At 34.8% G+C, this 25,903-nt stretch overlaps 1 protein-coding gene across 6 annotated transcripts in view; it reads right to left on the minus strand.

Annotated features, from left to right (window-relative positions):
• Positions 1-5,701: 5,701 nt before the first annotated feature.
• LOC115840852 (platelet glycoprotein 4) overlaps positions 5,702-25,903 on the minus strand; it is a 148,403-nt gene continuing 128,201 nt past the window's right edge. For 5 of the 6 annotated variants that reach the window (XM_070046310.1, XM_060305040.2, XM_070046307.1 and 2 more), the window contains 11 exons: positions 21,835-21,982; positions 20,895-21,074; positions 19,362-19,453; positions 17,228-17,274; positions 14,018-14,087; positions 12,957-13,144; positions 11,816-11,934; positions 10,782-10,855; positions 10,158-10,212; positions 9,176-9,340; positions 5,702-6,631 (listed from right to left, as the gene is read on the minus strand). In XM_070046310.1, coding sequence (XP_069902411.1) covers positions 9,176-9,340; positions 10,158-10,212; positions 10,782-10,855; positions 11,816-11,934; positions 12,957-13,144; positions 14,018-14,087; positions 17,228-17,274; positions 19,362-19,453; positions 20,895-21,074; positions 21,835-21,982 — 1,138 coding nt within the window. In that variant the 3' untranslated portion in view covers positions 5,702-6,631. Of the gene's footprint in view, positions 6,632-7,977; positions 8,094-9,175; positions 9,341-10,157; positions 10,213-10,781; positions 10,856-11,815; positions 11,935-12,956; positions 13,145-14,017; positions 14,088-17,227; positions 17,275-19,361; positions 19,454-20,894; positions 21,075-21,834; positions 21,983-25,903 lie in introns of those variants that run through there. The other variant, XM_070046311.1, reaches the window with a different exon arrangement.

The raw sequence follows: 25,903 nt of genomic DNA on the forward strand, positions 1-25,903 counted from the left end.
ATTTGTTTTTGTCTGACTTACTTCTCTTAGTATGATAATCTCTAGGTCCATCCATTTTCCTTCAAATAGAATTATTTCATTCTTTTTGTATGGCTGAGTAATACTCCATTATAAATATATATATATATATATATATATATATATATATATATATATTTCTGTAACATCTTACAGAAAAATCAAAATGAACTTTTTGGCCAACACAATACATATATATATACACACACACCACATCTTCTTTATCCATTCATCTGGCAATGGACATTTAGGTTGCTTCCATGCCTTGGCTATAGTAAATAGTACTGCTATGAACACTGGGGTGCATATATCTTTTCTAATTAGAGTTTTCATCTTTTCTTGATATATGTCCAAGAGTGGGAATGGTAACTCTAGTTTTAGTTTTAAAAGCAACCTCCAGACAGCTTTTCCATAGTGGCTGCACCAATTTACATTCCTACCAACAGTGTAGGATGGTTCCCTTTTCTCCACACCCTCTCCAATATTTCTTATTTGTAGACTTTTTGATGATGGCCATTCTACCTGGTGTGAGGTGGTGCCTCATTGTAGTTTTGATTTGCATTTCTCCAATAATTAATGATGTTTAACATCTTTTCATGTGGCTGTTGGTCATCTGTATGTCTTCTTTGGAGGAATGTCTATTTAGATCTCCCGCCCATTTTTAATTGGGTTATTTGTCTTTTAGATGTTAAACTGTATAAGTTATTTGTATAATTTGGAAATTAAGAGCTTGTCGGTTGCATCATTTGCATATTTTCTCCCAGTTCCTAGGTTTTTTCTTTTTATTTATGGTTTCTTTTGCTGTGCAAAAGCTTTTAAGTTTAATTAGGTCCCATTTGTTTATTTTTGCTTTTGTTTCCACTACTCTAGGAGACAGATCCAAAAACATATTGCTGCAATTTATGTGAAAGCATGTTGTTCCTATGTTTTCCTCTAGGCGCTTTATATTTTCCAGTCTTACATTTAGGTCTTTAATCCATTTTGAGTTTATTTTTGTATATGGTGTTAGAGAATGATGTAATTTCATTCTTTTACATGTAGCTGTTCAGTTTTCCTAGCACCACTTATTGAAGAGACTGTCTTTTCTCCATTGCATATTCTTGCCTCTGTTGTTGTAGATTATTTGACCATTTGGGGGTGGGTTTATTTCTGGGCTTCCTATCCTGTTCCATTGAGCTATGTGTCTGTTTTTGTGCCAGCACTATACTCTTTTGATTACTGTAGCTTCATATTGCAGTGTAAAGTCAGGGCATGTGATTCCCCAGCTCCATTCTTCTTAAGATTGTTTTGACTATTTGGGGTCTTTGGTTTTTCCATACAAATTTCAAAATTTTTGTTCCACTTCTGTGAAAAAGGCCACTGGTAATTTGATAGGGATTGCAATGAACCTGTAGATTGCCTTGGGTAGTATGATCATTTTAACAATACTGATTCTTCCAATCAAAAAACATGATATATCTTTGCATCTGTTTGTGTGGTATTCAGTTTCTTTCATCAGTGTTTATATTTTCTGAGTGCAGCTCTTTTGCCTCATTACGAAGTTTTATTCGTAGGTAGGTCACTCTTTTTGATGTGATGGTAAATGGGATTGTTTCTTTAATTTTTCTTCCTGATATTTCATTGTTAGTGTACAGAAATGCAACAGCTTCCTATACATTAATTTTTATCCTGAAACTTTACTGAATTCATTGACGAGCTCTAGTAGTTTTCCAGTTGCATCGTTAGGATTTTCAATGATGACTTTTCCAGGTAGAATATTCTTGGTTGAAAGTATTTTGTTTTCATTTCTGTTTTTGTTTTTTTCCAGCATTTTGAATGTATCATGCCTCCCCCTTCAGGCCTGCAAAATTTCTGCTGCAAATTCTGCTGGTAGTCATATGGAGTTTCTTCGTATAGACCAAGTTATTTCTCTCTTGCTGCTTTTAAGATTCTGTCCTCTTTTACTTTTGATTTTTTAATTATAATATCTCTTGATGTGGAAATCTTTGGGTTCGTCTTATTTTGCACTCTCTGTACTCCTGGAGCTGGATGTCTGTGTGCTTCCCCAAGTTAGGGAAGTTTTCAGCCATTATTCCTTTGAATAAGTTCTCTTTTCCTTCCTTTCTCTCTTCTCCTTCTAGGACCACTGTAATGAGAATGTTACTCCACTTGATGTTGTCTCATAATTCCGTTAAATTATCTTCACTTTTTCTCATTCTTTTTGATGTTCTGGTTGGGTGAGTTCTACTGCCTTGTCTTTGAGTTCATTGACTTTTTCTTTTGCTTCATCTGCTCTGATGTTAAACCCCTCTTAGTGTATTTTTCAGTCCAATTATTGTATTCTTCAGCTCTGTGACTTTTTTTCTACAAAGTATTTAATTTATTTTTTGGGAAGGGGCCTTCATTTTATTTTATTTTATTTATTTATTTTTAACACCTTTATTGGGGTATAATTGCTTTACAATGGTGTGTTAGTTTCTGCTTTATAACAAAGTTAATCAGCTAAACATATATCCCCATATCTCCACCCTCTTGTGTCTCCCTCCCCCCCTCCCTATCCCACCCCTCTACATGGTCACAAAGCACCGAGCTGATCTCCCTGTGCTATGCAGCTGCTTCCCACTAGCTATCTATTTTACATTTGGTAGTATATATAAGTCCATGCCAATCTCTCACTTTGTCCCATCTTACCCTTCCCAGTCCCCATGTCCTCAAGTGCATTCTCTGCATCTGCATCTTTATTCCTGTCCTGCCCCTAGGTTCTTCATAACCAACTTTTTTCTTTAGATTCCGTAAATATATATGTGTGTTAGCATATGGTACTTGTTTTCTTCTTTCTGACTTACTTCACTCTTTATGACAGACTCTGGGTCCATCCACCTCACTACAAATAACTCAATTTTGTTTCTATTTATGGCTGAGTAATATTCCATTATATATATGTGCCACATCTTCTTTATCCATTCATCTGTAGATGGACACTTAGGTTGCTTCCATGTCCCGGCTATTGTTAGTAGTGCTGAAATGAACATTATGGTACATGACTCTTTTTAAATTACGGTTTTCTCAGGGTATATGCCCAGTAGTGGGATTGCTGGGTCATGTGGTAGTTCTATTTTTAGTTTTTTAAGGAACCTCCATACTGTTCTCCATAGTGGCTGTATCAATTTACATTCCCACGAACACTGCAAGAGGGTTCCCTTGTCTCCACACCCTCTCCAGCATTTATTGTTTCTAGATTTTTTGATGATGGCCATTCTGACTGGTGTGAGGTGATACATCATTGTAGTTTTGATTTGCATTTCTCTAATGATTAGTGATGTTGAGCATCCTTTCATGTGTTTGTTGGCAATCTGTATATCTTCTTTGAAGAAATGTCTATTTAGGTCTTCTGCCCATTTTTGGATTGGGTTGTTTGTTTCTTTAATATTGAGCTGCATGAGCTGCTTGTAAATTTTGGAGATTAATCCTTTGTCAGTTGCTTCATTTGCAAATATTTTCTCCCATTCTGAGGGTTGTCTTTTGGTCTTGTTTATGGTTTCCTTTGTTGTGCAAAAAGTTTCATTAGGTCCCATTTGTTTATTTTTGTTTTTATTTCCATTTTTCTAGGTGGTGGGTCCAAAAGGATCTTGCTGTGATTGATGACATAGCGTGTTCGGCCTATGTTTTCCTCTAACAGTTTTACAGTGTCTGGTCTTACATTTAGGTCTTTAATCCATTTTGAGGTTTTTTTTGTGTATGGTGTTAGGGAGTGTTCTAATTTAATTCTTTTACATGTAGCTGTCCAGTTTTCCCAGCATCAATTATTGAAGAGACTGCCTTTTCTCCATTGTATATTCTTGCCTCCTTTATCAAAAATAAGGTGACCATATATACCCGGGTTTGTCTCTGGGCTTTCTGTCCTGTTCCATTGATCTATATTTCTGTTTTTGTGCCAGTACCATACTGTCTTGATTACTGTAGCTTTGTAGTATAGTCTGAAGTCCAGTGATTCTTTAAGTGGAGTTGTAGACGGGCCAGAAAAGGCAGATGAAGAGAGAGCAGCCACCGTGTCTCTAATACATAGAACTTCAACCAGAAACACTGAAGTAAGAGGTGGAACACACCTGCAACAAATTCCAGCTCCAAAGATAATTATTGTGTAGCTCAGACATTGATAATGGGTTAAGATTGACAGATTATTGCATATGTAAAAATCTAATGTATAGCTAGGTTTTTTTTTCCTGAAATGATACCCCCTTTACCTCTTTCTGAGAACTAAAAGCTTTATAGATTGTTCTCTTTCTTCATGTACTTGTCAGCAACAATAAGCCTCAACCCATTTTAAGATGCTGTAGACTCTCTAATTTATGTTAACCCGTTTGTAGATGCTATACATTTTCAAACTTAAGTTTTGAACACCAATAGTTTTGTGGTGATTAAACAATTTTGAATGAATATATGCCTGTCTAAAATATGGGGTAGTTTTTCTACAAAACAAATTCATCCTTGTGTACAATTACACTTTCTCTGGGGCAATCAGCAGGTCAACGTTTAATGCATTCCCAAAAAGTGCTCCACTCCCACCTCAGCATGTGCACATGAGCATACACACACATATCCAAACCCATTTTTCACATAAATAAATCTATCTCCCATTTTTTTAAAGCAAGTATTATACTTTCTACTGGGCATTTTTAATGTGTTTCACTTATCTCTGTGTATGGATTTTTTTCCTCTGCATAATTTATAGAATTCAGGGAAAATACGGTGAGGAATGATAATGATTAGAATATACATGTATTTAGTTGAACGGTACTAAAGACATATAAGTCAAAACTTTTTTACTGATACCCAAATACTATGGAGGTGCATTCCTTTATGAAGAGTTAAAATCTGAGTCACTGACTGGTTATGCAATTCTACCATGAAGTGGATATGTAATTTCTCAACCAATTCTTTTGAACAGTTTCTACTTTACATCGTTCAGCCCTACTTAGTTTAAGATTTAAAGAAGTATCCTTTATATTCCTCCTTGATCAACATGTCCACAAATACCCTAATGCAGCAAGAGTAGTCTCAAGTATCAGAAGAGGATGTTTAGGATCTCATCTGTCTATATCTTAGGGGGATACTTTTTTCTATTGCCAATAAATGAGAGGACATTATTACATCAGTATGTTTTGAGTAGCTTCAGATTTTCAAAAGATCCTTCGGAACTGGTGGTATCTTGGTTTGGGGTTTTCAGTATTTACCCTGGCAGCTAACATGAGGAGATTAATTATTTTTGATTTTAGTATCTCAACAAACGAGTTACTAATAATTTATCCTAGAAACCTCTGTGCATAAAACACAAACAGAATGTGGTCCACCTTTCCTTTCTATGGGGAGCCTTTTTAGGGGGCCTAGTGCTCTCTGCCATAAGTGAACCCCTGCTAACGAAAGGGGTTACGTAACAATATATCTTCTAATAAAAAGGAAAGATCCTTCATAGTCTAGACTTTAAGTACTACAACTCTAAAGCATGACCAAGTATCTTTTTATTTCCTTTTCCCCCAACTAGCTCAAAAAATTACCTAAGGAAAAAGTAGTCAAGGTTGAATTTAGAAATGTTTCAGAAGGAAATGTAGATGCATAAAGAATTAAAAATTCAGATAGAATGCATCAGTCAGAAAACTAGAGTAAATATTTTGTGACACAACAGGAACTAGGCAAAGCACAGGAATTTAAGGAAGAACATCTTTTAATGTTTGAAACCAGTCTTTCTGTGGTGACTATAAAAGCAAGAAATACTACAACAAATAACTATGAATGGACATTCTACTCTTTGTAATCTCCCACACAATAATTTCTGTATTATCATTTACATCTCTTAATACTAGCACAGCATTCTGAAGTTGCCAAGCATAAGTTGTATACAACTGAGTGAAAAGATCAAAATCTACTCAGATTTCCAAAAGAACTGCAGAACATGGAAAATGACAGTCCCAAAAATGTCCATTTGTATGATCATTGATAAAAATATACGCCCATATTGTTATAAACAGCATGGTTATAGTGCCTACTGATGCTGTACAAAGGATTCCATAGAGAAAGAAACTTAAGTAATGTATAATAAATGGTTCATAGGCCAGTCATTTAGTTTCCATTTTTAAATGTCTTTCAAAATGGCTCATGCTCATGAAATGCAATGTCCTGGCAGTCCTGGGGTCTGTGTATTGCAGGGACACTGATGAGGGTAGTGATGTTTTTCCCTTTGATGAGGACGACAAGAGTTCAGGGTCCAGGATTTGTTTAGAACATCCACCCCTTTTCTGAATTTAGCAAAAGGGAACCAATCAGTGAATCAGTACCAAATAAAAATAACTGGATCATGCTGAAGCCACATCTGTAGAAACTGAAATCCATTCCATTGTGAACATGTTGAATTTTAAAAGTTACTGCTTTTTGTTCAAAGTGTGGATTTTAATGACATCTTAATAATCCTTTAGAAACGTGCTGCTGCTCAGTGCAGAGAACAAAAGTGCCGCCAGTTCTTCAACTGTAAGATAAGGTGTGTTTTGCAAACATAAAGCATATTAAATCTTCATTTTGTAGGTCGATATTAAGAAAGGTCCTCATGTAGCTGGTGCATAAATGTCGACTCATTTGCTTCCTGGAAAGCAGAAGAAAGGTAAGTAAGTACTTACCAGAAAGTCGTGGAAAAATAAAACAGGTAATATTCAAATTCTAAATACTGAGGATGTCATGTTTTCTAGTAATTAGCCCAATTTCTCAAGCTGCAGAGAAAAATTCTCTGATGAACTTCATGGATAAGGCAGTTATTTTCCCATTCCAGGATACATGGAAGGCTGCTTCCCAGCTCTCAAGAGCTGCGCGTGGCCAGATAAGGAGGGGTAGCTCGTTAAATCTGCTCTGGATGAGCATTTCCACTCTTTGCTGTCCCTTCAGACCATCCTCCATTTAGCGGTGTATATACTGCTACTTTCGAAAGGACTATTGGCTTACTCTCTTTGTGATGCATTGAGCAAAATCACACCTTAGCTCCACCATCTTTGCTTTACTCCCTCTTGTACATCCATCTCCTTATTTTTCAATTGTTTATAAATCTTCCCAGAGGCATAATTATTATAATATTCGAAACTGAAGCTTGTTTAAGGAAATCTATATCTGTGATTCTTCTAAACCTAGTAAATCAGGTAATCTACAGAGAACAGTGTTCTTCTCTATTTGTATAGAAAAGAAAACAGACATATCATTGTGTAAAGAGCAGTAACTTTTCCTTGTAACTGTCAAATGTTTAAGCCAAGTCAATATACTTGTTGATCAAGACACTCTAGAAAGTTTTCAATCTTTCACCTTAATTTAGCCACATAGAGACCCAAGATATTGGACATTCAGGGCTCATTAAGCACTGATGAAATAGATCATATAATTTTAATAATAGAGAATAGTATCAGAAAATTTTTACAACTACTATATACTTCATTTTGAAAAGCATATTCTCCCACTACAACAAGGTTTTGTTGTAAATTGGCTTTTCAGTGAATGATCTCTTCTATCTATTATATAAATGGTCATATGAAGTACTTTGTTTAATCATAACTCATTTGTTACTGGACTGATGACAGGTCTTAATGGTGATGCCGTATTTCCTTTATTTATTATAATGTGAATGTATTAAGTCAGCATTTGGAATACATTCTGTCCAAAATGATTGTAGGCAGAATTGTTCAGTCTTCTTTTCAGGGAATAAATATAGGCTGAAAACATCAGAACGAAAGATAGAGTTGCCTTCCTAGGCCCAAGCTCTCAATCTCACACACAAAAAATATTGGTCCCAAAATGCCACTTCATTTTTTTTAATGTTCAATTTGACTGATTCCCATTTTGAAAATGGATAATTTTGCAGTTAAAATTTACAATTTTCTGGAACGTCTCCAAAAGACAGAAGGATGATGATGGATCCATGGCGATTGGAAACTCATAAAATTTTATTAGGGATTAGTTGTGATATTCATGTAGAATATTTAGCATGATTTTGGCACATTAAGAAGGTCAATAATTATCAGTGGCAGCTCCAGAATTTCTATATAAGACAGCTTACGGTCAACAACCTGATTGAAAGTAGAGTAAGAAGACTTGTTTTGAAATTGTAATTTTTCATAGTAAGTATATTGCTTTTATTTAGATTCCACATTTTTTTTTGATGTTCCCGGAAAGGAAGGGTGGATGGAAGCTATGGGTAAGTGGAAAATCACCCCCGCCCCCCGCTCAGGCCATACCAACGCCACGTATGATCATTAAAGAAAGGCTTCCATTTAGGAAAGATAGGGTCAGACATTCATTCCTCTATGTACAAGGGGGCACAGGCACTAATGTCTAAAACACAGAGGCCTGAACCGTCTCTTCAGTTTTGCTAAAACTCCTATCTATCTGTCCACATTTACCTGATTTTTCCTGTAAACTCTGAGTAATTTGGTTTTACTATGTTGAACATTTTTTGTCTCTATTTTCTTGTACTGTTGTATTCAGTTCTAGCTCCCGAATTGTAAGCTCCCAAATTGTAATCATTCATCAGGGCTTCCACATCATGATTTTGGACAGCATATCTATATGCAGCAACTCTGTTTTAATATGCTATCTTCATTTTAAAACAGCATATTTTTATCTTATCTATATCATTTATTGAGTTTTTAATTCTCATTAATTTTTAGCTTAGCTAATCTAAATTTTCCCTTTTATTTTCTTTTCCTTTGTAAATTTCAGTCTCCCCTAATATCTACCATTTTCAGTTTCACATACCCTTTCCTAGTCAGAGAGATATTTAATTATTTGTGATTTTTTAAAATAACTAGCTAGAAATAATCAAGAAATAAAATTTAGTATATGTATAGCTTTTGTGCAACATTCTAACTTTTCAAAGGTGACAATTTCATAATTTAGCCCAGTCCTCCCAGAATAAAGATGAAATGTAGTGATCTGCTTAATATTAATAGGCCTTATTACTCATTCAGGCTTTGTTTATAATTTACATTAAGCATCTCAAAACTTCAAGGATGTGCTAAAAATGCTAGATGACTAGACATATCCAGAAATATTTGAAGCCTAGTTTATAACCTCTTTTTGATAAAATGAAAACAAGTAATATATAAACTAATGTTATTAAAGCTGTATATAATTTTTGTTATATACTTACTTAATTTACTCTCGTTGATCTGCATGCACAGTATGAAATCATAAAAAAAATAAACATCACCACACCAACACTGAGTAAGGTAATTTCTACCAGGCCAAGGAGGTTTATTTTTCCAGTCACTTGATTTCTGAACATTTCTGCCTTCTCATCACCAATGGTACCAGTCTGTAATCAAGTTAATAAATAACGTTATTTGGTTAGATTTGGGAACAAAATACTCAACTCTCCACTTAAGTGTATCACTTTTTTTTTGAAACACCGCATAGATGTTAGTCATCTTTATCTGTAAGACAAGCCAATGGAATTCCCTTTGCATGCATGTCAAAGAAGGCAATAAATGCCAAGGTAGAATATTTAGAGAGAGAAATATAATCTTCCTCCCTTGAAACATGTCAGCTAGCATTCTTCAATATACTGATTTCATTGATAAATACAATGGTTTTACTGGAATATTCTCCAGTTTTCTGAAGGTTGTTTCCTAGTGGCAGAGGAAAATGCCAAGGGTCAACAGTTTTCTTCCTCTAAAGGCTTATACAGTTCATTTCCTAATCCTGTGGCTAATCAGTTCCCTGATTTGTACTAAAATATCTTGTCAGGCACTAGATAGACTGCCTACATCTACTCTAACCTGGTTTTTATAAGTTTGGTTGGCTTTTATTAGCACTACAACATTCACATGGAGTTATTTGGAGTTACACGTTTACATGACTCTTTCCTAACATATGCATTATGACAGGAAAAATTGTTTAATGAACATTATGAAAATAACACTGAAATCTAACATAAGCGTGATACTTCTGTGTGATTTGGTACTCTCAAAATAATTATTATATAATTAATAATATATAAATCTCCCATATATGCAATGGAAACACAAGTTCAAATACTATATATGTGTATTCAGTTTTCAAACAGCAAAAACTTTTTTTCTATCTACCAAGAAGTTTACTGTTTTTAGTGACTAAGAAATAAAAATACTAACCTCATTAAGCCAAAGAATAGGCACAAAATAGTTCTGCTTCAGACCCTTTAATGCTCTGTAATAAACATTGAAAATAATTATGAATATATATAATAATATACTACCCATATATGACAGAAATGTTAATAATTATTAGTGAAAATAAATTTTCAGAAATTAGCTGCTCTTGAAACTTGGTTAAGTACCTTGATGTTTGTTCCCTGTAGTGAATCATTTAAATTTTAATATGGCTGTTTCTCAGACATCTTTCACTCTTATAAATCTAATACACATTTCTAATTAGACTGACTTTTTCTAAGCACATGTTTTGTCCTTTCAAAAAATTATATGCAGGAAACTAAAATATGAATGCTAGAAACTATTCTCTTGAAAATATTTGGACAGCTAGCAAAATGAGCAGTGCCACAAATACTCATTCCAAAATATGTGTAAATACCATTACAATACACACTAGATATAATTCTAAATTACAAATGAAAGTTATAAGCATTTAGTAATCATTTAATGACGTAAAGCCAAATAGAAGGGGAAAGTTTTATTATTTCCACTTCCTGTCATAGATATACCCACATTCTTACAAGGAGGTAGTAAAAATCATAATGAAACTTTTTCCAAGGGACTCACTCAATTTTTCTTGCTGGTTTGACCAATATGTTGATCTGCAGCCGTTTTGCAAATCGTAAGGTAAATCCAGTTATCTAAAAAGAGAACAAACTAAAAAATTACCAACTTATTTTAAAAACATTCTTTTATAATATCCAAAACTTATTTTTACTGTTATATAGAACCTAAGGTGAAACTGTTGTACTTAAAACTTGTGAAATTTATTAAAAAATTAATTGGACTTATTAAATATTACATACAAAACTGTCCATAATTACATTTTATGTGTATATGCCTGTATGTATACAGATGTATACACACATGCATATATATGTGCACGCGTGCACAATTTTTTGCCCAAACTACTGTCAAGGTTTTAGTTAGATTTTTGATTTTTATCTGAACTGGTTTTGGCGAATCAACAACAACAACAGTAGTGAAACGTAGAACTCATGTAGTCAGTTTAAATCCTGAACTATATATTGTCAAATATATATTCAGTCAGAATCCATGTATCATCCGTATAATTATAATGCTACTTCTGTCATTATTTAAACTGAAACATGACTACTAAAATCCTGGCATTTCATTTAACTGTTGACAAGGGAATATTAAAATAAAAGTTAAAACTGTTACACTATAGGAAATTTAGTAGATTTTTTTTACACTAAGTATATCATAGATCTTGCCTCAAATGCACATATACCCATAAAACTTTTTAAATCCCTCATAGTCTAGTGTCCCTTCATGTAAGCAATACTTGCAGATAAGTATGAAAGAAGCATAAGAGAGTACCTTATACCAAATTGTTTTAAACTGATTAGAATCATTTCCATCATTGCTATTCCTGACCTTTGCTGAAAAACTAAAATTGAATTACCTTGACATTTCATAAGCAACAATAGGAAGAAATCAACATAATTTTCATTGAAATAGAAGTAATTTATCAAGATTGTGATACAATAAATATCAATAAATGTGACTGACAAAAGGAGAGAATTTAATTTTTCCTTCATTTTAAAAAAACAAATGAGATAAATAATGTATTTGCTTACAGGTTCAACATCTAAGTACGTGCTGTGTTCTTCTTCATTTGGACTTAAGCCTTCAATAGGTTGTGAAATATCAGGACTTGCATATAGAAAATGAGGAAGTGAAATATACACAGGTTTTCCTGAAAACAAGGTTTAAGAGACAATTGGGATAAATTGTTTTCCTCATTTCATATACCACTTAGGAAAGACTTCCTTGAAAATAAAGCTTTTTAAGTTAGAAAGAGAAATGCATAAAGTTGGCTTTGAATACTAACTGGGGGATGAGGGTGAGGGAAAATTATTATATCTGATTGCTTTTTGATCAAAAATAAAATATAAATTTCTGCATCATCCTACTAACCATTCAGTTGATGTCTGTCGTTTATCCCTTAGGTGTTTATTTTCAATATGTAATGCTTAGCTGCTGAACGCAAAGTTACAACCATATACCTTCATGTTTCAGGCAGTAGTATGTCTATGGACTGAGAATTTATTTAAGAGGCTTTTGTTTCTTTATTCTCACCCATTCCAATATGAAGAAGGTGAGCAAAATAAGATAGACTCCAAATTTCATGTTTGAATCAATTCTTGTCTCAGACACCCTGAAATATACTTATTTTAATTTACCATTTTCTAGGGTAGAAAAGGTTAGAAAAACGTCAGATGGGTAAGTTAGGATGCTCAGAATATTCTGGGAACTATTTTCATTTTACCCTAAATCTATAAGGAGCAACAGGGATTCTGCACAGCAAAGAAAACCATCAAAAAATGAAAAGGGTATCTATGGGATGGGAAAAAAATATTTGAAAAATGCATATCCCGTAAGTGATTAACATCCAAAATATATAAAAAATTCACACCACTCAAAAAAATAAATAACCCAATTAAAAAATGAGCAAAGGACCTGAAGAGACATTTTCCAAAGTAGCACTCGGAAATATCAGTAGGGCTTTACCTAATAATAACTAAGTTTTGCAACACTGAAACGATTGGGACCTTGACAGCGGTACAAAAATCAAAACAAAAATATCCTACCACCACCTTTACTTTCTGCCCTTCTTGCTTTCACACTTTAAATTTTTGCTGGAAAGGATTCCTGGGTGAAGTTTAAAGAAAACTACAAATTATGGCATGGATTGTGCCGTTGAGAACTTTTACTCACCGTCTTTGCATTTGCCAATATCTAGCACACCATATGAAGTACAATTTTTGGAGATAATTTTTTCTGTGCAGAAACAGTGATTGTCTGGATTTAGAACTGGAGATGCGAAAGCCAAGGATGGAAGACTAAATCTATACACAGGTATTCCTTTCAGATTAATTTCGGCTCCAAACACAGCATAGATTGACCTAAACACAGATAAAGATCTTCATTTATACTGAGGACATTTCTCAGAGTTTCCTTTATAGATTAAATATTTATATGACTCCCTCAAGTCCTCTATTTGTGCCCAAGTTAAATTAAAGAAAAATAAAATTTCAATCTTCTACAACTTAATCCTGGAGAGAAAGGCTGCTCACATGCTGGGGTGTGTGCATATAGGTTTTGATATATGTCTCCTACACTCCTGCATTTACCAAGTGTCCACCATAACCCCGGCAACATACCGGGACGCAATACATGTTTTCTAATCCCCTGTTAATTCTAGTTGAAGAAATGCTGCTCTTTTCAGTTTTACAGATAAGGAAAAATTCAGAGATATTAAATGCTTACCCACACCACAAGCGTTTAGAAACAGGGCTAGGATTCAAGGATATCCGTGTGTGTGTGCCAATGCTTTTGTAATAGCTGCTAGGCCCCATCAATTTGAAAAGATGCTATACTGTCTGTAGAGCACATTAACATAGCCCTGTGACTGTGGTATCATCCTCTTTGGACATCTTTACAAAGACTGAACATGCCTTTCTAGAGTTGACTGTTACTACACATACTACTAGTTTAGTAAAAGAATGAAAATATAGTTCTCGCTTAGAAATAACAAAGAAGAAAGTGATTTGCATTATGCAAAATATCCTCCTACATCTTTCAATTTTTTAAAGACTTATGAACACATTATGAATTCCATATTATATTTCTTCTTAATACATCAAGAAAAGACTTCCCTAAATGTACTTTATTTTTCTCAAATAACACGATTATTAAGTATGAGCTTCTTGGTCTGTGTTTTATCTCTTAGGTAAAGAACTGTGACTTCGAGAAATACATCAATGTCCTTGTCTTACCTGCAAATGTCAGAGGAGAAGAACTGCAATACCTGGGTCTTCTCAATGAAAGGTGGAAATGATGCTGCGTCTGTTTAAAAACCAAGCCAGTGGCAAGGGATTAGGTATAATGTGTGTCCTAGACAAATCTAGAAATCTCGATTCCAGCAGGGTTAAGAGACATAAAATGCAAACTGTATATATAATATTAAAATTCTCCAGTAGCCACATTTTAAAAATGAAAAAAGTATCTGGTATATTTTATTTAACCCAATATATCCAAAATACCATTTTAAATACAATCAATATAAAAATTAACAAAAATCTCAAAATCCAGTGTGTACTGTATACTTACAGCACATTTCAGTTTGTACTAGCTGCATTTCAAGTGCCGAATTGTGGCATGTGCTAGCAGTTACCACATTGAACCAGTCTGTACACCGTACACAATCACTGGTATTCAATTTCATACTAAATTTTCCCACTCCTTAAAAATTAATGAAAGTTAAAAAACAATGGCAAAATCGCACGTTGTTAAAACTGTGATTGTGTGTTTTGAAATCCTCCACCTATCAGTAGAGTAGCACTTTTCTTACCTTGAGGTTCCGTTAGAACTCATTTTGGTAAATGTTGTTCTTACTTTTAGTAACGATTCATTCACCTATCCTAACGTCTGATTAATATTTTTTAAGTCACTTATTGAAGTTCTCTCACTAAACAGAATTTCATGCAAATGGTTGGAAAATGTACACATCAAAATAAAAAGGGCATTTGTTGAGTTTATTGAATCTCTCCTATGGTTATGACCCATGGCACACACTGGATATAAGCAGAAAAAATGAGATTATTCCCCCATTTGCTCCACAAATGAATATCACCAAAATGAGCCACCACTGAATGTGTCTGTTCAAAACAGTAAGACCTATCCTTCAACTATGAATACCACGCTCTTCTTCTGGTAACTGCACTAACCTTGTGATCTTATTACATTTCATTTATATTTTTGTGATAAGTGAAATGTAACAGAAGATCTCAATGAACTTGATACTGCCATTGAGAGAATGTTGGGACAACTGCTGTCCCAACATCGTAGCCATAAAAGGAAAAGAATACCTTGAAAAGCTTTAAAAATGATCTGAAATATCATCGAAAATTGTGTCATAATGACACCAGCAATTACCATGGGCCATGACCATAAGATAGCTGATATTAGCAGGGCTCTTTTTTGTAATACATTCAACTGTAAATCAATATTTTCATTTTCTGTCTCTTTAAACTTACTGAAGAAGGTAGAAGAGGTACATCTAAATCATGATAAAAACCACCTTTGAACACTTTCCATTTCATTAGTCTCTTTTCCCTAGTGCCATAACTAAGAATCTCTCTCACAGGGATTCCATCAGAGTCCTCTGGCCTATTCAGTCTACCTTTGCTCCTAGTTTGTTTCACTGCTTTTTTATTCTTAGATACTTTTAGCTTCATGCCCGATACACATGTATTTATATTATAGTCATTAACGAACCCTCTAATTCCTTTATTTTTTTATTTTTTTGCGGTACGCGGGCCTCTCACTCTTGTGGCCTTTCCCGTTGCGGAGCACAAGCTCCGGACGCACAGACTCAGCAGCCATGGCTCACGGGCCCAGCCGCTCTGCAGCATGTGGGATCTTCCCGGACCGGGGCACGAACCCATGTCCCCTGCCTTGGCAGGCGGACTCTCAACCACTGCGCCACCAGGGAAGCCCTCTAATTCCTCTTTTAAAACTTCTCTACTTCTCTGTTTTGGACAAAGTTTTTAAATATATTTTTAAGCCCATAAACAGTAGTTTACTAGAAGAAGCACAGTATATTTTTCTCTGTGTCTAAGGACTGAAGTTTATGCTTAAGAAATTACTAGAGTTAGTGGTATTGGGACACCTGACTATTTGCAGAAATGAACTGCTGAGAAAGGACCTCCTTACCGATCCCCATGACTCAAAGCACTACAAAGCAAACTCAACGTTTGGTTTTGCTCTTTTCTTCTAGAAGAGTGTTAACAAAATTAAATAAACATGCAAAACTCAGCAATATGTTTGTGAAAATGAATATTCTGTTTCCTTTTTATTCCCTGCCTTTTACATAACTTTGTATTTAACATTTTTCATCTTCATTATATTACCTTTCTATAAAGCATTGTCTCACTGGCTTTGTAAACATTATACTCTGCTTCTGCTTCTTAGCAGCTGAAAGTTCACCTCTGATTTTAATTACCTCATGGGATTCGATTCCCATTGCTTTTCACAATCAATTCTTTTTTTTATGCTATTTTTACTTTTTTATTATTTTTTATTTATTTTTTTTGCGGTACACGGGCCTCTCACTGTTGTGGCCTCTCCCGTTGCGGAGCACAGGCTCTGGACGCGCAGGCTCAGCGGCCATGGCTCATGGGCCCTGCCACTCCGTGGCATGTGGGAATCTTCCCCCACCAGGGCACGAACCTGTGTCCCCTGCATTGGCAGGCGGATTCCCAACCACTGCGCCACCAGGGAAGCCCTACAATCTTAATTCTTAAAATAATAGGCATATGTGTACTTTGTTTTTTTTTAAGGAGAATAATAAGCTGGATCTACCACACACTAAATCTAAATTCATAGTACCTTCTTTCTTCACAACTCTAATTCAGAATGTGCATTTCTGCATACATTTTTCATGGTTAGTACACTTATAACCTTGTTTTGTTGCTGTTTTCTCTCTCATTTCTGATCACCTCATTCAAAAATCCGTGGCTCTGTCTTAACAGCTTCACTGATTCTACCTCATATTGAAACCTCAATTTGGATGCATGTTTTACTTTTGTATTTATCTTGATTTTTTAATTCTTTCAGTTTTAAACCATTATGTACACAGTACTTAACAAAAGATGCAGACAGTGACGACGACTATAAGACTTTCTAACCCCTGACTTCTGTGGCCAGGGAGGGAGTTCAATTAAGTAAAGCTTTTATGAAGCAAACATTTCCCCAGGAATGCAGTAAAGGCTCATCTTCAATGGTTGATCTTCAGAAATCCCATCACATTAGACAGACATTTACTAAGCCTACGTAAGAACAGAGACTCTGAATTATGTTGCAGGGATACAAAGATAGGTAAACGCATACCCTCAAACTCCAGAACACTGTAGGTACCCTGGTGGATTTGTGGGAGAAAGGAGTTGGTTTCACTGTGATTATTACCACAAAACAAATGCCCTTACCTGTACCATTAATCATGTCACAATAACTTGGCCAATAGGAGAGATTCCTTAGGAATAAAAAAAAAAAAAAGAAAATGATCAGTCTCAAGAGCACGTTTTCACATTACATTGTCTATTATGAGTCAGTACTCCTGCAAAAATCATATTGATTGGACTAGATGTATCAAATGCTAGGTTTAAGAAATGTTCTAAGTCATTTGGTCTATGTTTTGTTTGAAGTTTGCATCTTGTTGAGATAAGTGAAGCGCCTGATGCCATTAAGTGGCCAGATTATACAATAAAAGCTGCCAGAAGTTGGTAGTTAGAAACAACTTGGAACAGAGTTCTGCAAAAAGGAAATTGAGAAGCACTTATCAGAAATTTAGCTCTCTACTTAGGGGAAAGTTTTTTTTGTTTTGTGTGTTCAGCTGAATAGGAGGAAAATATTAACCAGATAACTGGTATAAACTCAGTATGAGGGAAGAGGGAAGTGTGGAGGAGGACAGAAAGAAGCAGATGTTTGATCAGTAGAGATTAGAAACATGTAGATAATCAATTTAAACTTTTCCTCTCTTTTACCTCTTACGTGAGTGGGCATTAAAGTAGGATGGAGTTTATTAATTTGTACTCTGGTATCTACATAAGATATATGTATCAACATATATATCTGGAAACAATAAAAACAACAGTAGTGATAGTTTCTCTGCACACTCAGCCACTTTTTGGTGATGGAAAGTGGGTTTTTCACACTCCCAACATACCATCCAATAAGATGTCAAGGCAAGCTGTTGATTCTTTGTTGTTGTTGTTGTTTTTAATTTAATTAATTTATTTTTATACAGCAGGTTCTTATTAGTTATCTGTTTTATACATATTAGTGTATATATGTCAATCCCAATCTCCCAATTCATCCAACCACCATCACCTCCACTGCTCCTGCTTTTTTAAACAGAGTGAACTTAATCATGCTCAGTCTTGCCATGGTCAGTTAAATTAACCTTGTCATAATCTTAAACTCATGGGAAATTCTTACTCCAATTTGGAGCATTTAGTAACACTCCTCAAAAACTCTCTGTAATATTGAAATAGAGGAAATGCTCACTTGCCTCAATATATAGTGATTTCCCCTAAAATGAGCATTTAGATGTGTTCATTTTCTTCCATTAGAATTTTCAACAAAAATACGTGACTATGAACTCTGTAGAAGAAAAAGGACTACACGAGTGTTTAACTGTTTTAAGCAACTTTTAGATAGGAATGCAGTGTGAGGTAATGTTTACTTAATAAAAATATTTCACCTCTTTTGATTTTGACTATTCTTTGTCAGAAAATCACTGACTTAAAAGTCATTTTAACTTTGAGGAGAAAAGGCTTTTCCCTTGATATTTATTGGGGTTCGTCCTATTTTAGACATATGATGAATAAATTAGGTGTACTCCAGATAAACAGGCACAAGCTAGGGGAAAGTAGGAAATCATGGCTATATGAACATATCTCATTCTACTACTGCTTCCCAGGAGGCATGCTCCTTATTTTCAAGTTTAATATGTCAGTTTTAGCACTTGAAATACTACTTCCCTTATTGCATTGATAAAGTTTTTAAAAGCTAAGTTACCAATATAGAAAATATTTCAAGAAAATTTTGAAGGGGAAAGTCATGAAAGTGTTGGCATGGATTCATTAAGCTTCCACCTTTATAGGCACATTTAGTCATGTCCTTGGAATGAACAATTTTTATTTGACATGCTCGGTTAAAATAAAAAAAGCAGAAAGATGTATTTTCCTACTTACTAGATGAGTTAATGTATTGATTTTCTTCCTTTTCATTTGTGGTTATGTAATTGTATGAGTGCACGATAACGCTGGTTATGCAGCAGAGATGGAAGTAGTTTCTTTAGATTTCTTTATGTAAGAGAACCTATGTATAAAGGTCAACCCTCAGTGGGTCTGACACTCAGCACCTATGCACTAGTGTGACCAGTCGTCACAACTAAAGGGTTAACGCCTGGCAGAACAGGAGTTTCTAGGGCTGAGATACAGGCAGGTCTGTTCCACAGGTTGGTGTCTATGCATTACCAGTTGTTAAATAAGTTTCTTGCCTGCCTTAGAGTACCTTAGTGACACACACACACACACACTTTGTGTGAATACTTACTTTTTGCCTTTATATGTGTCGATTATGGCAACTTTGCTTATGTCGTCCTTTCCGCTGAAAACTTTATAAACTCCATCTGCAGTATTGTTGTACTGAAAAGATACGTACAAGAAAAAATTACTTCTACAACAAGCCACATTTTCTAAGTTATAAAATATGTAATTAACTTACACATTTCTCAGTGGTTGTTCATAATTTTTTAATATGATTTGAAATATATATATGCAATAAAGTTTTTAAGTTTTTGGTCTTTAACATTTTAAAAAGATATAATATAAAAGGTGCCTAGAAGTAAGCGCTAGATCCTCAGACAGAAGGAAACAAATAGCAAAGTTGACATCCCACTCTAGCACACTTTTCATAATTAAGCCAGAAAGGCCATCTTAATCACTACTCCTATTTTATTGAGGTGAGGGGATAATGAACAAAACCTATGAGAACTGTGACAGATTTCTAGAAGTATTCTCAATGTTATGATCTTTAATAAGATAATAAGTGCTTACAAAATTTAAAGCAGAATTAGCCAAGGAAAGAATTAAGAATATTTGTGTTAAATAATAGTAACTGAATTTATTATCCCTTAAGGCTTTCTATATTCATATCTGATTGATCTATGAACTTGCAATCCTAAAAACCATCTAAAGTAAAATAACAACCACGAACTGGAGAATATAACTAATACGTCATATAGTGCCAAATGAAATCACCGTCATATTTTCAATGCAATAGTCACCTTGTCCTATTTATAATTCAAAACATTATGCTATAACTAAGTACATAACCAAGTTCACATTTTTCTTTATCTCCAAACTGCCATTTCATGACATTTGTAGATTCCTAGAAGTTCTTATCAACTAATTCTGTGAAGATATGACATTGCTGACTTATCAATCTGCTGTGCAATTTCTGGTGACTTTTAAATTTACATTGAAATAAATTTGTAACAGGTCTAGAAAAGGAAGAATGATATGATGAATACAATTAACAAAAATAAAAATATGGTATTAAACTTGATTTTTTTTTTTTCGGTACGCGGGCCTCACTGTTGTGGCCTCTCCCGTTGCGGAGCACAGGCTCCGGACACGCAGGCTCAGTGGCCATGGCTCACAGGCCTAGCCGCTCTGCGGCATGTGGGATCTTCCCAGACCGGGGCATGAACCTGTGTCCCCTGCATCAGCAGGCGGACTCTCAACCTACTGCGCCACCAGGGAAGCCCCTAAACTTGATTTATCAGACAGGAAATCAAAACCAAAAACAATGCTCAAAGTCTTACCAGCTTATAACCTTATTTTTGACAATTGTATATTTATCTAAGAGTGGAAACTTGATTAAATGTGCTAAATTCAGATAAGTAAATTCTCCCAACTAGGAAAACTAAATCCATGTAGGTAGAGACTTTTTAAAAACTTAGAACATTTATTCCCATATCAGAAATAGGGTTAACACACTAAATGATAAAATTATGAATTGTCAGTGCCAGTATATTTATCCAATTAAAGTCTAACAGTATCAACATTCATACTTCGTACTCACAGGATAAAACACACCAACTGTAGTGGGAATAGGGTATGGAACCAAACTCAAGAATGGATCCTTATAGCCCCACAATAGTTCTTTCAAAGTTCTCTTTTGAAACATAGAAGATTTTGACTTTTTGATAAGTGAATTGAGTACTCCTTGAATAAATACGTTTGGGTAGAGGTGGGGTGCAGCCTGCAAAAAAAAAATCACCGTTTAAGACACCAATTGTAGTATCAGATTTTAAACAAATAAATGGAAAATACTAGAATTAAGCTTGATAAAAGTTTTCAACTGTATCTTTAAAATGACTGCCAAATCTTGCCAAGACTAAAAGTGTATTTTTTCTTCATCTCTGAATGATTACATTTCTCTGCCTCAGTGTGAGCCACAGGAAGAAGACTGTCAAAGTTAAATCCTACTTTTTAAGAAATAAAATTTTATTTATTTATTTATTTTTGGCTGTGTTGGGTCTTTTTTGCCGCACGTGGGCTTTCTCTAGTTACAGAGAGCGGGGGCTAGTCTTCTTTGCTGTGTGCGGGCTTCTCATTGTGGTGGCTTCTCTTGTTGTGGAGTATGGGCTCTAGGCGCATGGGCTTCAGTAGTTGTGGCTCACAGGCTCAGTAGTTGTGGCATACAGGCTTAGTTGCTCCGTAGCATGTGGGATCTTCTCTGACCAGGACTCGAACCCGTGTCCCCTGCATTAGCAGGTGAATTATTAACTACTGCGCCACCAGGGAAGTCCTAAATAATACACTTTAAATAGTTTTCTAATTCAGTTGATTATTCTATAATCTTGTTATCTTTCCAAATGAGTGTAATTCAAAATAATGCCGTAAGAACACATTTTCATAAACATAACAAATGATATCTAATAGTAGTTCTAATCATGAGATTAATTACAGAGGATTCTAGAGTATTTCAAAACCAGTAATTTCGCTGTTTGTCTACTCACTGCTACAGCCAGATTGAGAACAGTGAAAGTGTCATTCTCGGTTCCAACTGATAGTGAGGGTTCAAAGATGGCACCGTTGGGCTGTAGGAAAGAGACCGTGTGGGTCTCAGAGTCATGGGTTATATTTTCCTTGGCTAGATAACGAACTCTGGAAAAAAAAAGTAAATAAAATTCAAAATAATTGTTGCAAGTGAACATTAAGTCTCAAATGCCGTTCATTCATGCAACAAATAATTTTTGAGTGCACAGACTATGTCAGAAATTAGGCTAAACAGGTGGGTTAAAATGATATATAAGCAAATGCTGAGTTTCTAGCAAATCAGAGAAGGTGGGGAGGGGTGGGTGGGGAGGTGTCTTAGAGGTGCAGAGCAGGGGAGAAGGAGTACGCGTTATTATAGGAGTTTACACAGTGTCTGTGGGAAAACACAGAACAGGTACAAACCCAGGCTTGGGATGGTTATGGGGGGGATAATGGACAAGATACAATTCCACACAAGTGGTCTGAATGACAAGGAGAAGTTTAGTTAGGTAAAATAGGGTAGAAAATAACATGTAGAAGATTAAGGAGTAAGAACATGGTGTAATTTTAGATACGCAAACTTTTCACTATGGTTGGTTTACAGAGTTAGAGTAAGGAGAGTGGTGGAAATAAAGCCACTAAAATAAACAAGATCTCAAACATAAAAGGGTTGTGTCCTGTACTCAGATATTTAGCTTTTTATCCTGAGGGTCGGGAGGAGACAGCAGAGAGGCTGAAGGAAAGGAACAGTAAAAGCACGTTTCCGTACATTAGAAAGAATGTTCAAAGTACACAGCCTTTCCAGTACTGGCTTTTTCATAATCTCTGGTATTTTAATCAGAATTAAAATAACTAATGAAATATAATTTCCACTTTAGAGACCATTCCCCTCCATCTCTGCCTCATGTATTGTATACTTACGAGTTTTAAGCTCCTGGCTCTAAAATCTCTAGGCAAAGTACCAACTACTTTTTAGGAATGTGGTGAAGGGTTATATATGGAAAAAAATCTTTTGCAAGTATAAGATATTTACTGAGATGCAATAAGGTAGACATTATTCATTGCTCTATTATATATCTGAATGTCTATTATGTGAGGTTCTAATAGTTATCTGTTGTTATCTAACTAAGGTAAAGACTGAAAAAGCATGGGACTGAAATGGAAAAAATAAAATAAATCAAAAACACCTGACCTGATTTTAATCAGGTATAATAAAAATGTAAATTGCTATAACATAGGTAGTATGTGTGTTTTGTATCCCCAAGCAGTATCTGGTACATGGTAAGTTCTTCGTAAATGTTTTTGAATGAATAAATTTATTGTTCACATTCTTTAAAAAGAGAATTCACAAAAAATTGAAATAGATTTTATTTCTAATGTAATTTCATCAAGCTTTATTATTTATTCTTCTTGGAGTACTGTAGACATGCAAAGAATATAAAAATCTGGAACATCTCCCTGGAGAGTCTATTACTAGTCAATTACTCTTTTCTATTAGATAACTGTATATTAAAATTAGATTACATATTAACTTTTAAAATGAAAATACTTTAATTTTCAGGATTATATATATATATATGTGTATATATATATATAAAATAATTGAAATAGAAAAATAATTGTGACCCAAATTCTAGTTTACTTAGTTGTACTTACATTGTACCAGTAGATGGCACTGACTAACAGAAAAATCCTTTAAACTGAGGCCTGTGTTTAGAACGTACTTTTAAAAAGAGAACATGAATCACTAAAGTTTTTGTTTAAAAATTAGAATGTATACAGGTTTCAGAAAGTGTTGGTTAATAAGGCCAAAGGGAGGAATTTGCCTCCGATTTTGCTATGTACTCCCGCCAAAACAAAGTAATTAAAAAAAAAAAGATTGGATCTGAGAATATTCTGAAGGAGTTACCAGGTCTTCATAGAGATGGTGTAGGTTGGAACATATATAATTCAGATCTCTATCCAGGCAATTTTATGCTTTGACCCATGTCACATCTTGTCAAAGTTTCATCAAGCTCACTTTAGCAGCCGAAAGCCAAATAAGCCTGTGGTTTGAGGAGAGACATCCTCCTCCACTTAGAATTTCAACTGAGTTCAGGGTGTAATTGATGGGGAGGCAGGATCACCTCAACACGTGGAAGACTCTCAAACTATTAACTTTTGTGGAAAGGTAAATGTCATTTTCCCATCATTTAAGGCATCCAAGCAGACACTAAGGACCGTTTTGTTGACATCATGAGACAAGATGACTTGTAGTTAATCACAAATTCGTTTAACATTGTTATATAAATAGGAGTTTATTGTTTATGTACTTTAGCTGCAAATCCAACTTCTCTTCTCCAGGTAAATCAATTATATCTAACCCACCCCCTTTCATCCCTTCAAGAGCAAGGTTTAAGCCTCTAAGAATAAAATATGTATTAACTATCAACTATCAGAGCAGGACTAGGGCAGGATTCAATATTATGTTTATGTTTTCCACACCCCAATTAATACCTTTAAAAGTAAAAACATAACCCCTCCAAACAAACAAAAAATTAAAAACTGTGATGAGTTCCCAAATTCTAAGTATTCTCTTTTATCACATGTATTCGGTTCTCTCAGGGTATGATTTTTAATCAGTTATGCATAGATTCTTACTAGGTCATATGTGAATTCTACATTTTCATAGGTACACATCACAGCTAACAACAGTTTTTGGGCGAAGGTATTCATACAGCTTTTCATAACAACATAAGAACTATAAGACCATGAAAAAATAAAAATATTTTCCAAGGTGAGGTGTTGTTTTGTTTTGTTTTGTTTTCTGGGTTTTTTTTTTTTTGTAACAATGAAAACCATGTCTTCTTTGACAGAGCTGTGAATAGTCACAGACCTGTGCCGGGAGACAGGAGACGTGGGGATAATTATTAGGACAGAATAGGCACCAAGGTGCTCTGCAGCTTACGTATCATGTGCTGCGGCAGCAGGCATCACCCTCCCAACTACTGTTATTTCATTATATTTGCGTGTGAGCTGTCAATCTAGAAATATATTAATGCACGGAAAGGAAAGAAATTATATAATCATAGACTATCTGAAACAGATAAGAAAGTAAAACTATGAATTAGAAGAAATCATTACAAATATGAAATTTTGTAATAATACTTGATCATGGCATATGAGTAGTTGTATTATTCTTGAGGAAAAACCACTCATGTGTATAACAAATGATACAGCAGGATTAGCTATCTTCACATATGGGCACCATAAATATATTCCTGATACCTGGATAAGGTTAGTGTTTTTAGCACCTCAATCTCCCCTTTTCCTACTTTGATAGTTAGAAAATACACATAGTCTATAATTTACATAGGAGAAAATGTACACAAATATCTAAGAGTTACCTGTTCGTAGGTTTGTGTGAACAGGGACAAATCATTTCACTTACCCTGGTATCAGTTTGTTTTTAAATTTACAAAATGAAAAGTTCTGGCTAATTATTTCCCCCTACTTCCAATAGGCTATGATTCTATTCCAAAGTATGTTAAGGCATGTAGATAAAGGTATAGCTTATTCAGTCTCAGTACTGAAGAAAACATAAGAATGAAACTACTGAATAAATACAAACACCCACATGACCTGGAAATTAGTTTGAATAGAAGTCCTTAGCAGGTATTGTAGTTAGGTAGAAACAGTTTAATGCTGCGGTTCTCAGAATTGAGTGTGTATTGCAGTCCCCCAGAGTACTTGTAAAACTTATTACTGGGGTCTAAACCAAGTGTCTCTGATTCATTTGGTCTAAGGTGGGGCCTGAGAATTCGCATTTCTACTTAGTTCCCAGGAGATGCTGATGTGGCTGGTTCAGGAGCCACCCTTGGAGAACCACTCATATAACCTACACTTTCAATTTTAGGATTTCAAAGTGCTCTGGTTTTAAAATTGTGATAGATGGTTTTTTATTTAGCATGCATATTTTAGAGTTGTTGAAAATATATGCCACAAGTGTAAAACTCCTGTAACTTCCTAAATGTAGGGCAGTTAATTGGTGCTGGTAAATTCATAATAAAA

Source organism: Globicephala melas, chromosome 9 (assembly GCF_963455315.2).
Source record: "Globicephala melas chromosome 9, mGloMel1.2, whole genome shotgun sequence".
NCBI lineage: Eukaryota > Metazoa > Chordata > Mammalia > Artiodactyla > Delphinidae > Globicephala > Globicephala melas.